The following is a 13844-nucleotide window of genomic DNA, read 5'->3' on the forward strand; positions in this document are numbered from 1 at the left end:
CTACCCCCTACCTGTACCCTGACTGCCCAAAACTTTTTCCACTCCCCCCAAAAAGCCCCCCCCGTTTCTTGACCTCCACCTCCAGAACCTTCCTGCCCCCTGACCTCCTTACCCTGCTGCTCAGAACAGAGTGTTGGGCTCTGTGCAGCCGAGCCGGACACGTGGCTGAGCTCCCCAGCACAACAAAACCTGGTCCCTGGCCCTGCACAACAAAACCCGGTCTGGCCCTGCACAGTGCTGCTGGACTGGGCTGCAAGGGAGCTGCTGGCTCAGAATGCAGGGCGGATCCGGCTCCTCTACAGCTGCTCCTGAGTCCAGCCCGGGACTTCCCTGCAGCCCTCCCAGCCACTCGCTCTGCTAATCCCGGACATTGTGAGTGCTTTACAAATTCCCCCCGGACGCTATTTTTAGCACACAAAAGGAGGACATGTCCGGGTAAATCCGGACGAATGGTAACCCTAGTAAAAGAGAGAATTAATTGCACACAGCGAAAAATGGAAGGAAAAGCCAAGACACTGAAAATTAATACATTTGAGAAAGCCCTTGTTCCCATCTCCCCCTGTTTTTGGTCAACTAGGGGTATACAAAAAGATTTATATGTATAAATAACAAGTACGGTGTATGGTTCACATTCAGCTGGTTTGCATCCGGAAGTACCATAAACTCAATGTTACAACTTTTAGTTTCTGACATCAGAAGGCTGTCCAGGTAAGTCTTCCTACACACGCAAATTACTAGAAGCTGTGGCACTAATGACCAGTTAAATGATACAGCACTGGTAAATGCATTACAACATCTCTGCTCAACGCCTCTATTTTTGCCAGCACTAAGGGCAAGTTTTGAAAAATAAAGTCATGTTGTTGAAAGCACTTCAGGATAACTAAGATGTTTCCCTCTAATTATGAGGCTGAGTCCATGACCTCTTTACAATAAGGAGATGTAAAGCACAAGGAAAGTGGAAATCAAGTAGTATTGATTTTTTCCCCTTCTTTTACTGGATTTAAAAAAAACCACTTATTACCTGAAAACTCATCTGTTGAATACTAAATATCCCACAGAGGGTTCTGCAATTGCAGAGACTCAACATTTTCTCCTCCTCCATATATTCACTGCCCCCACCCCAAAAAAATTTTCACTATTTTAGCGTCCATAGAAGGGAGACTCCTCATTTATATCAGGGGAGTCCAGAAAGGTCATTAGAATAGAGTCTTTTAAAAATATGTATGGCTTCTCATATAGAGTGAATTCAAGATACGAGCCATGATTCAGCAACCCGGTGGCACTTAGAATTCTGCTCTCAGTCTGGTATGGTCTATAACATTTAGGATATGTCTACATTGCAATCTAGAGGTGTGACTGCAGCATGGTTAAACACATGCTAGCTTTAACCATGCTAGCATGGCTAAAAATAACTGTGTATGTAGTGGCACGGGCTTTAATGCAGACTAGCAATGCAAGTACATACCCAGGGGTCCCCAGCATGCTTGAAAGCCTGCGCTGCAGCCTGCAATGCTGCATCCACACTGCTGTTCTTATCCATGCTGCAGCTGAGTTCTGGATTGCAGTACAGACCTATTCTTAAGTGACAGCAGTTAATTTTACTTCACCAGTTGTTTATTCTGCACCAGTATTTTGAATGACAAGTTTCCCCTGCACAAGCAATATTTATTCTTCCTAAATTAATACAAGATTTTAAAAGTTTGGAGAATTTGAATTACATGCCCAAAAACTGCCTGAGTCTCACAATGCCATTTGCTGGGAGCCCACAAGATGGGTATGTGAAATGGAAAAGATTGCAACCACCCTCATTTGTACTATGCAATTGAATATGACAGCATAAGCCAGCCAGCATGTGCTGCTCCATATGGACTGAGCAGGTCAAGACAGAGTGCTGCATGCATGGACTTAGCCTCCATGGGCTTTACCTATGTTTTAAACATGAGAATGATTGTGAGCTAACCTCACTACAGAACTTTACAGGCAGCATTTGTCCCATAGGCTGCTTTTTTGGCTGCCTCTAACTTAGCACTATCATGCCTATTAATATTATAAAGCAGGGGTCGGCAACCTTTCAGAAGTGGTGTGCCGAGTCTTCATTTATTCACTTTAATTTAAGGTTTCGCGTGCCAGTCATACATTTAAACGTTTTTAGAAGGTCTCTTTCTATAAGTCTATAATATATAACTAAACTATTGTTGTACGTAAAGTAAATAAGGTTTTTAAAAGGTTTAAGAAGCTTCATTTAAAATTGAATTAAAATGCAGAGCCCCCCGGACCAGTGGCCAGGACCCGGGCAGTGTGAGTGCCACTGAAGATCAGCTCGCGTGCCGCCTTCGGCACACGCACCATAGGTTGCCTACCCCGGTTATAAAGGAAGAAGCAGCTCAGTAACTTGTATGTTAATTGATTCACCATCACCAGCAGATCTTCCCACCACCCATAGGGCCAAACTCAACTATTCGACGAAGCTAAGTGCATTACACCATGTCATATCATCATCAGCTTCTTCTGCTTTATCACAGGCAAACACACAACCAGCTTATTTTTTAGATCTGCAGTTATGCCCACTAAATACAACTGAAATCTAGCACTCTGAAAATAGACATCCATACCTTGTGCAACTCATCATACACCAGCTGATGGGCAAACCTGGGGCAGGGCTCCTCCTCCTGAAGGCTTTTACTTGGATTATCTTTTGCTGCTTGATCGTTCTTATAGACACAAGACCTGGAACACAGGATAATATTCAAACATTCTCCCACTAGCAAATGAGAATTAGCTACAGATAAAACAAGAGGTTAGCAAAAGAGAAGGTTGCATAAAATGTGGGTGGTTGATTAAAACTCATATTGTGTGCAAGGTAGGTATCTGGCTCCTTAATGGAGGGGCTGTGGGAGACTATCAGAGAAAAGGCAGGAGACAATGGCCATTCCAGGGATCAGGGGGTCTTATTTATTAGTTTCAGTTTGCCCCACCTAATCCCAAATAAATGTACCACATAGGAAATGACTTCCTTGTGAACCACAGTTTTATAACAACTGGATGGCAACCTTACTTCAAGTCTGGTGTCGTATGAAACACCGTCACTTCCAAAGGGTAATATATGATACAGCATCAGAATGTAATTATATTTGCTTTCCACAACCAACTTTCTGTATAACTTTTCACAAGTGATGTACCCAAGTATTCGGATTCTAATATCTAAACTGTATTGTTAAATTTCTTCACCTAAATTTGGGTTACTGCTGATTATGTACTATATGTATTCCATGACTTTTAAAACAAACTTTGTATTTGTGGATAATCTAAGCACTATATCCAGATGTACAGACACATTTCTTAACCCATGTAGTATATAATTTTTTTAACATTAGTTTTAATACATTTTTTTAATTTCTACTGCAGCTACGTTTTGCCTTATGCACGGCAGCTGTTACAGTACTCAGTAGGCAAATGGTTAATTTGAAACTGCTATAACATTTTAATTACATAGTGCAAAATTTTCAAAGTACTTAAGTGACTTAGCAGCCCATGACCCATTAATTTCAGTGGGACAAGAACGTCACCCATTAATTTTCTGGGGTGGGGTAGTGGCACCCAACTGGTATACACCACACTAAACAGAAGTAAGAGGAGAGATTAGGATCAAAGATGCTATCTGGGAAGCGACCCTGGACTATACATTTTTAAAGGTCTCGTTGGAGGCCACCCACCCACCCAGTAAAGCTGCAGGGAAACCAAGTTATCCAACTCAGTAGGATGAAAGCCTGAGTCAACCCTGCCTGCATCTGAACACGTTGCAGGGGGAAGAGGCTTTTTAAATATACTACTTTCCTACCATCCCACAAGCACACAATGGAATAACCTCCCTAATTTGTAAAAATTAACAATTGCACCTTGCTTTCAGAGAAGTTTTTAATTTACTTACCAACTGTTCCTCACAATGTCATAAATCCAGAAAGAGTTCCTAACATTCTCTTCCCGTTTCTCTTTGTCTTTACTGAGCCCAGACAACACATGGATTTCATTCAGTTCTGGATCAATGGTGGCTCTCTGAGTGAAACCTGTCATAGGAACTGTTCAGTAAGAGAGAAAGTAAATGTTACATCCTAAACAGAATGATGGAAGCAGATATCGGAGAAGGGAGAATTGAAGGAATCCGATATACAATATGAAAATGAAATAACCTGCAAGCACAGAGTCTGCTTGTGAGGCATGGGGACCTCTATTTAGCTAGTGTGTTATTCCTTATTTGGCAGGGATTGGTTCTCTCTCATGTCCTGTACATTGCTGAGATATACTTGGCATTAAATAAATACTAAAGTAAATCCTTTGATTTACACCAAGAAGAACTTCTTTGCCTTTTAATTCCAAAGTAACAAGGTGCCTCATCTCTACCAGAGGGAGAAGATTGCAAAGAACTAAGGGCAACTGCTTCATTTTGATAAAATTCAATAGGGCACAATTTTTTTTTTTTTAAACCAAGACAAGGAAGGTTTTTTGTTTTTTTTGTTTTTTTACACAGAGTTGCACCCGTTGAAGCTCTCAAGGTGTGGGTTTAAACAGTTAAATCAGTGCAAAAAGACTTTGGTTTAAACCAGGCTTATTTTGATTTAGTTTAAATCTATTAGCAACAAGTTTAGGCTAAACTGAAATGAATGTGCCTGGACAGGGGTTTCTGCCAGTTTTACTATGAACTACGGCTGTTATCTCTCAGCAAGTGAGGTGCAAGATTCTATAACTGGATACTTTCTTGCTTTAAAGGGTTTGCGTGAGTGAATGTTCCCTTTTAGCAATGCTCTTTGTGGGAATTTTCTTGCTATTTTAAGATATATAGAGAGGTTACGCAGAAAATATGTGCAGACTCCTTTCCTCCCTCAATCCTATATACACACCTGCAGATAATTTTAGAGACAACCAAAATATGTATAAAAGTCAAATCAACATTCACAGTTTGTACCTGCATAATAAAGAGATGAAACTTAATTGAGAGGTGAAGGCCATACATGGTAGAAAAAGGGCCTCGAAGATTAAATATGTAGCAAGGACCTCAAAAGTGTGTACCAAAGAACTAAAAGGTATAGCAGTCCTTTACATTATTCACAGATTTCAAGGCCAGAGAGGACCACTGTGATTACCTAGTCTAACATCTTATATAAAACAAGCCATAGAACTCCCCCATAATAATTCCTAGAGCATAGATTTTAGAAAAACATTATGTGCTACTACATCATAATTGTGAAAATGCTAATTACATCTCCTTTGATTAATTTTCTTTTATTTAATATTAAATGTTTGCCTTTTAAAACCATTTTAAATCATTTTAAGATGGCACAAAGTAGAAAGATAGCTGAAAACCATACTAAGCATTCACCTCTTGAAAATGGGTTTTATGACTGGCTCACCATAATATAGGAGGTCTGCTGAGGAATAACCCATTTTTCCTGACTCCAGGGCCTTAACTACAAGAGCATCCTATACAGCAAATAGCACTTGTTTAATAAAGATCATCATCTGTGTTTGTGTCAATGCTTCCTAGAGGCAGGTATGTAGAAGTAGCCTCATTTTACAGAGAGTATGGCCAAGCACATAGCCACTGCCGCCAATATGTTAGTGGAAGAGACCTGGATCTCCCATAAGAGATACTTTAATTCTACTTCCTGCTCTGGCAGCACTGATCTTGCATAATCTTTGGGTTACCTCATCTGTCAAATGGGGCCATAGGATACCTGGAGCCTTACTTAATGATAAGGGCTGTGATGCAAACAGATTAATGGTAGTCAGAAGAGGCGACACTCGAAGTCACGGTCTCATGACTCACAGACTAATACACTTTCCCGTAAAACTATAGCAGGGTAGATAATAGCAGCAGTAGACAATAGGTAGACTGCAGGCCATATCCGAACAGCCAGATGCTTTTGAATGGAGCCAGAAATCTTTTTATTTACTTATTTTTTACTTTTATTTTCTCTGGAGCCTGGACCTTGCCCATAACTTGACCAAGAAATTTGGACCATGACCAGAGGCGAAAGTAAGCCGGTACGGTACGCCACGCCATGCCGGCAAGAGCCGGTACATCATGCCAGACTGGACCGGCTTCTCTGACGATGATTTAAAGGGCTCAGGGCTCCAGCCCCTGCGGGGAGCCCCGGGCCCTTTAAAGCGCCGCCCAAGCCCCGCTGCCGGCGCTCCGGTGGCGCTTTAAAGGGCCCGGGGCTGCTCCTGAAGCTGGGCTCAGGCAGGGATTTAAAGGGCCCAGGGCTCCTGCATCTGCAGGGAGCTCCAGGCCCTTTAAATTCCTGCCCAAGCCTGTCACCCTGGGGGAGCGGCGGCAGGGTTCCTGTGGTGATTTAAAGGGCCTGGAGCTCCGCAGCGGTCGGAGCCCCGGGACCTTTAATTTGCCCCTGAGCCCCAGGGCTCCCAGCCACCTCTACAGCTGGTAGCTCCAGGGTGATTTAAAGGCCCTGGGGCTCCCAGCCACAGACGGACCCCCAGGGCCTTTAAATCTTGAAAGGCCCCGCCTCTTCTGGCTGAGGCCACGCCCCTTCCTATTGAGGCCACGCCTCAAGGACTCCTGCGTACCGGTAATTCCTTTAAGTTACTTTCACCCCTGACCATGACAAAAAATAATTGACTACCCCTGGACTACAGGGTACTGTGAGGAAGTTGTATTTTTTGCACTAAGAAAAATTGTGGTATAAACATCAAGGTATTCCTCTCTTTTCTACCTTCAGATTTAGAAACGTTGAAATACTGACGATTCCTGGAGGTTTCATTGTATGTAGTTCCCCGAAACAGCGTCATCAAATTAGCAGTTTGGCAGTCCTAACTGTTTGTTGTGTAATTCTTATTTCCTGTTTCCCCAGGCAACCATCCTTTCAAATGCACTCATGACCAACACGTGATCTTTGTTTATCGATTCTGTTTGTCTCATTTTTCTTTCTGGGTCAGTTTACAAAGGCTGGTGAAGGTTCCTGGCTCTCAGTCAAGTTGCTTGGCAGGAGAACTCTCAAGGCGCTTACACGTTGCAAATTCTCCCTCCAATTAACTATGAAATTGCATACACATATATACAATCTTGTGCTTCCTTGGAAGAGAAGCCCTGTGCTAACTACCTTTTTACATTATTATTAAACAATATACAGAATTGCATTTTGCAAGCCTGTTTGCAACAGGTTTTAGTATTATGCTTCACTATTTTCATATGCTGGGCCAGGAAAGTAACCTACACGGATTTAAAAAAATCTGGACAGTACTCATTTCTCTACAAAAATGTAAATAAGCCATTCAGTAAGTCTCATATTCAAATCTGTAGTTAGATAAAAACAGACATATGTAATACATCTAGTTCACACTTGAACACGTACAACCCACCAGTGAAACTGCACATGTGAGCACCACTCAAAGTTCTTTCCAGGCTCCAGTTATGCTCCTCAGTGGAAAGCACAAGTCCTTGGAGATCTTTAACTAGCCTAATCTCTCCCTGCTCCTACCCGTAGCTTTTGTCTCAATTTCCATGTCAAGTTTACGAGTGAAAGGTTGCCTCTAGCTGGCAGCAATGCACATTTGAGCTGTTTCTGGCTTGTGCATCATCTTTAGTGATAAGTAGAATTTGGTCAGAAATGTCATCTATGCAACACTACTATCTTCTGCCTTGCAACTGAGGGGAAAATTGGCCCAAAGGCCCAGTACCTCACTCTCCTGTACCTGTGTTGGCTCTGTAGGACTACCCAGAGTAATGAACAGTTAAAAAAAACAGTGCATATATACACACACACACACACCAGATTCTGAGGTCAGAGCTACATTGTAATATAATTGAGAGGAATATGATGCATGTATTATGTTACTGTTCATATTGGAAGTATATGGACTTGTTTATAGAGAGGTAGAGTAAGTCAGTAAAATGTGATTTGTGGGGGGTTAGATATGTTAAAGAATCTCTTACTCTGACATTTCTTTGCTTTTAAGGGCTTATGTGGGTGGCTTTTCCCTTAACAGAAACCATTTATGGTTGCTTCCAATTTTTGTCTGTGCGAACATAAATATATTCAGAATAAAAGAGGGTGAGAAAACTGGGATCCTGGAAGAACAGAATATTTAGTTATAGCCTCCCTCTTTAAATGCTGTTGTAAAATACCTGCATTGTCCCTCTGGCCTAGGAGTGATTCTCTGTAGTGTATGAAGGATACTATATAAAGTTAGTTTATTGTATTTATATGAAGAAGAAGAAAATCTTTGAGGAAAGGTCATCCTGTAAGAGCAAAGAAAATACAAAGCTTATTGGCAAAGGTAAAGAACAAAAGGGAGTAAGACCAGATGAGATCCACTCAAGGTAAAATTTCAGGGTTCACCTAGAATGAGAATCAAAAATAGATCAAACTCACTCAACACTTCCTCCCCCTCAAAAGTGTCAGTCAACCACCTCCTGACAAAAGGTTCAAAATGGAGGGAGTTTGGAGATGGATAGGAGGTAGGCCGCTCACGACAGTATTGGTGTTTTAACATGGGGAAAGAGGTGGAACAGATAACCGCAGAACTAGAACCTCACACCTTGACCACACACACAAGCTGTACTGCTTCAATTCACTCAGCTTAGAAACTGAAGTGGTTAAACACACAAGTTGGTGTTGAGACAAGGCCTTTTACTCAATCCTTTACAGAGGAAGAGAATGAGAAAGTAAAAATATTATTGCAACCACAATGAAAAAAAAGGCTTTGGACTGAACAAGTTCCTGAAAACAACAAAATTGATCAGACAGCAGTGGAACTAGGGCACACTAATTGGAAGATGCTGGGTAGAGTAATATTTCAGCCTAGAAAACATTAAAACCTTTAAGGGTGTTTACCAGATGTTTGATTCCTATCAATGAGCACAAAAACATATAAACCACCAACCTGTATGAAAAACTAACTGTTCAACAACTTCATTATCTACATCTGCAGCATACAATGTATTAAGTACTTGATGGTAATTAAACTATAATGTAGTAACCTCAGTCATTTGAGGGGTACACATGAGTAGTGAGCTTCTGAAAAGGTGTTCTTGGGTATTCAGCCAACAAGTCTCTTTAAAAGGACATTTAAAAACATAAGTGCATGTAAAAATATTAAACCCTTATTAAGACAACAATTACTTGCTTGGGATCTACCATTCTGATGTCTTCTCATAGCATGTGATGATCAATATGGGGACAAATTTTCTCCTGCACCAAAATACATTCAGGATAAGGAGAGAGCGTAGCTGTTCTAATTTACCCCAAACGATTATGATCCCTCAAGGAGTATATATGCTCAGAATTGCAGTTCAGAAGTTCTGTTCCACCGCTCCCTACCTCCCCTTCCCCCCTCCCCCACTACACTGGGCAGGAGGCAGCTGACACTGGAGAGGACTCCACTGGTTTCACACCGGCTGAGAATTCCCTCACGTGGTCAACTACAGCCAGTTCACATCTCCTCTGAGCCACTCAGGTGGTTCAAAGGGTACAGAACTGGGGCTCAGAAACTGGCCCATGACGTTTTGTGCCATGCATTCACAGAAGCCACTGGGCTCTCAATGCTTAAATCAACACTAAATCAAGGAAATAAGCCCATCTAATAGATGGAGGATGTTCTCATAGATTATCTCCATTTGTCAGCTCAATGTCCAATTGGTCAGAATAAGAAGACTGCAACAGGTGACTGCAATAAAGTTTTACATTTCAGAATTTTCCTCAGAAACTGTTTATAATATAACGGTAAAAACAAACATTAGATTATTAGCAGCATGTATGGTGCAACCTTTCACATCTTGGAAATTGGCATATTTCTGAAACAGGAGGATATAACCTGAGCTCTGCTACAGCGAGCCTTGATGTTCAGTGGGAGAGGTACATCAACCTACTGGCAACACAGTGAGATACACTGCGTTATCCACGCAAGATATTCTTTGTGATGAGATGGCCTGGCCTTTGGAATGGCCAGAGATAGCCAAAAATAAATGGGAAGACAGTGAATGGTTTGCTTCTGTTGATGTAGTAAAGTAAGACCCTAGAATCATCCAGTATACATGTGACTTCAGAGAGACGACACACACATTAAGCGACTGATTCAAATGGAACTCAGACCAACTTGGCGAAAGACCTAGTATGCGCTTTCAACATTACCATGTCCCTGTGAAACATTGTGTAGGGAGGTCAGCCATAAATCAATGGCGCTCACTCATTCTCCCGGGCAAAGTGATAGCAACTATAATAGCCATCTGCAGAGTGAGATGAAGTAAGAAGCATTCTGAAAGGGGTTCAAAAGGAGTTTCAAGAGGACAATGCTGAAGTCCCAGGCAGAAGCAGGTTTTCTATCCTGTGGGTAAACAGGTAGCAGACCCCTGAGGAACTTCAATATCATCCGGTGGGAAAAGCCTAGCACAACTGCATGGCAGATGGGAACACTGAGAATGTGCGAGGTGAACCTTAGTGAAGCTCAGTGTCTTAGTGGACATCCCTGCTCTGAACCAGAATCTCCTGAATTTGTCGGGAGCAGTCCCTATCCATGGTACCTAACCAACCAACATCCAGTCTGCCAGATGGAGGGCCTTTGGAGCTGGATAGAGTACCTTACCATAGTGTTGTAAAATCAGGTCCAGGTAGTTCTAACACTTGGCATGGTCCTTTGCGATAAACAGATCTATCACAGGAACCCCAGGACATTTATGTGAATTCTCATGTCTTTTGTGAACCAGGTCAGATGACAAACCTGTCCCTGAAGTGTCTGATTAGAGTCTGTCTTCTTATGTTCTTGGGTTCTAGACACCATCCCAGTTCTGCAAGGATGTGAGGTGGCATTAAGTCCTTTCTGTCCATCCAGGGACTGGTGGGAGAGAAGACTGACTTGAGCCTGAGTTGCAAGGGTTGCAGGTGAGGTATGGCAAGCAACATCACGTATATGCACGCCACCATACAGCCTAACATTCCAAGACAAGTCTGTATATTGCAGCCAGGCTTGATTTTATCTTGAGTAATACCAATTATAAGGACAGGAACCTGTTTGGCAAGTACACTCTCTCTGACCTGGAATCAATCATAGCTCCCATTAACTTTCAGGGGAATGAAGTGATTTTTCTTAGTTCAGTAGGAGACCCAGCTGGCTGAACAGAGAGAGAGTGAGTGTAATCTAGGCTTGTTACAGTCTCCTGCTGGAATCTGCCCTGATCAGCCAACCAATTTAAGGATAGATGTGGATGCCCCATCTCCTCAGGTGCATGCACCACCACTACCAGGCACATTTTGCAAAAATCTCTTGGGCCAATGGAGTGTCTGAAGGGAAGTACCTTGTACTGGTAGTCATTTGGCTGCAGAGTGAATCCCAAGTACTTTCTGTGGGTCAGTGGATGGCCACTTGTAATTATGTGTCCTACAAGCTGAGAACCATGAACCAGTTTTAAGTCTGCTGAAAAGGAATGAATATAGGCAAACAACACAGGAATGCAGGGGCAAGATTAGAAAGGCAAAGGCACAAAATGAGCTCAAACTAGCTACAGGAATAAAGGGAAACAAGAAGACTTTTTATCAATACATTAGAAGCAAGAGGAAGACCAAAGACAGGGTAGGCCCACTGCTTAGTGAAGAGGGAGAAACAGTAACAGGAAACTTGGAAATGGCAGAGATGCTTAATGACTTCTTTGTTTCGGTCTTCACCGAGAAGTCTGAAGGAATGCCTAACATAGTGAATGCTAATGGGAAGGGGGTAGGTTTAGAAGATAAAATAAAAAAAGAACAAGTTAAAAATCACTTAGAAAAGTTAGATGCCTGCAAGTCACCAGGACCTGATGAAATGCATCCTAGAATACTCAAGGAGCTAATAGAGAAGGTAGCTGAGCCTCTAGCTATTATCTCTGGAAAATCATGGGAGACTGGAGAGATTCCGGAAGACTGGAAAAAGGCAAATATAGTGCCCATCTATAAAAAGGGAAATAAAAACAACCCAGGAAACTATAGACCAGTTAGTTTAACTTCTGTGCCAGGGAAGATAATGGAGCAAGTAATTAAGGAAATCATCTGCAAACACTTGGAAGGTGGTAAGGTGATAGGGAACAGCCAGCATGGATTTGTAAAGAACAAATCGTGTCAAACCAATCTGATAGCTTTCTTCGATAGGATAACAAGTCTTGTGGATAAGGGAGAAGCTGTGGATGTGGTATACCTAGACTTTAGTAAGGCATTTGATACGGTCTCGCATGATATTCTTATCGATAAATTAGGCAAATACAATTTAGATGGGGCTACTATAAGGTGGGTGCATAACTGGCTGGATAACCGTACTCAGAGAGTTGTTATTAATGGTTCCCAATCCTGCTGGAAAGGCATAACGAGTGGGGTTCCGCAGGGGTCTGTTTTGGGACCGGCTCTGTTCAATATCTTCATTAATGACTTGGATATTGGCATAGAAAGTACGCTTATTAAGTTTGCAGATGATATCAAACTGGGAGGGATTGCAACTGCTTTGGAGGACAGGGTCATAATTCAAAATGATCTGGACAAATTGGAGAAATGGTCTGAGGTAAACAGGATGAAGTTTAACAAAGACAAATGCAAAGTGCCCCACTTAGGAAGGAAAAATCAGTTTCACACATACAGAATGGGAAGAGACTGTCTAGGAAGGAGTACGGCAGAAAGGGATCTAGGGGTTATAGTAGACCACAAGCTAAATATGAGTCAACAGTGTGATGCTGTTGCAAAAAAAGCAAACATGATTCTGGGATGTATTAACAGGTGTGTTGTGAGCAAGACACGAGAAGTCATTCTTCCGCTCTACTCTGCTTTGGTTAGGCCTCAGCTGGAGTATTGTGTCCAGTTCTGGGCACCGCATTTCAAGAAAGATGTGGAGAAATTGGAAAGGGTTCAGAGAAGAGCAACAAGAATGATTAAAGGTCTTGAGAACATGACCTATGAAGGAAGGCTGAAGGAATTGGGTTTGTTTAGTTTGGAAAAGAGAAGACTGAGAGGGGACATGATAGCAGTTTTCAGGTATCTAAAAGGGTGTCATAAGGAGGAGGGAGAAAACTTGTTCACCTTAGCCTCTAAGGATAGAACAAGAAGCAATGGGCTTAAACTGCAGCAAGGGAGGTCTAGGTTGGACATTAGGAAAAAGTTCCTAACTGTCAGGGTGGTTAAACACTGGAATAAATTGCCTAGGGAGGTTGTGGAATCTCCATCTCTGGAGATATTTAAGAGTAGGTTAGATAAATGTCTATCAGGGATGGTCTAGACAGTATTTGGTCCTGCCATGCAGGCAGGGGACTGGACTCTATGACCTCTCGAGGTCCCTTCCAGTCCTAGAATCTATGAATCTATGAATGGTGGAGGCAAGCTTTATCATTCTGAAACTCAGGTGGCATATGTATTTGTTCATTCTCCTCAGGTCTAGGATAGGAGGAAGACTCCCTCTTCAGGGGGAGGAAATATTAGGAGTAGAAACCTACCCCCTTGTACACCTGAGGTACCAGCTCTATGGCTCTCAGATGTAGCAACGGGGCCACTTTTTGCAACAGGCTCTCATGAGAAGGGACCCTGAAGAGGGCTAGGGAAGCAAATAGGATAGGGAGTAAGTGTGGTAATGAAACCAATGGCAGCCATGGGAAATGACGTCCAACATCCACTTTCTGTTGTAAGAGTAGACCACGCCCAGTGGAAAGAGGCAAGGCAATCACAAGCTTCTGATACAACATCAGAGCTCCACATTCCCATCAAACGTTCTGCCTCTGTGATGCTGCAGGGGGAATGACTGAGGACAACAACGGGTGTCCCCTGCAGTAGTGAGATCTTTTTCTTGGCGGGTACTCTGGCTGTCTGCTCTGGGAATAGGACTAG

General features: G+C 42.5%; 1 protein-coding gene across 4 annotated transcripts in view; it reads right to left on the minus strand.

Annotated features, from left to right (window-relative positions):
* The window catches only part of MKLN1 (muskelin 1), a 194541-nt gene that overhangs the window by 34388 nt on the left and 146309 nt on the right, over positions 1-13844 (minus strand). For all 4 annotated transcript variants that reach the window (XM_008169562.4, XM_065552932.1, XM_008169563.4 and 1 more), the window contains 2 exons: positions 3929-4076; positions 2613-2727 (listed from right to left, as the gene is read on the minus strand). In XM_008169562.4, the coding sequence (XP_008167784.1) occupies positions 2613-2727; positions 3929-4076 (263 nt within the window). The remainder of the gene's footprint in view (positions 1-2612; positions 2728-3928; positions 4077-13844) is intronic.

Source organism: Chrysemys picta, chromosome 1, assembly GCF_011386835.1.
Source record: "Chrysemys picta bellii isolate R12L10 chromosome 1, ASM1138683v2, whole genome shotgun sequence".
NCBI lineage: Eukaryota > Metazoa > Chordata > Testudines > Emydidae > Chrysemys > Chrysemys picta.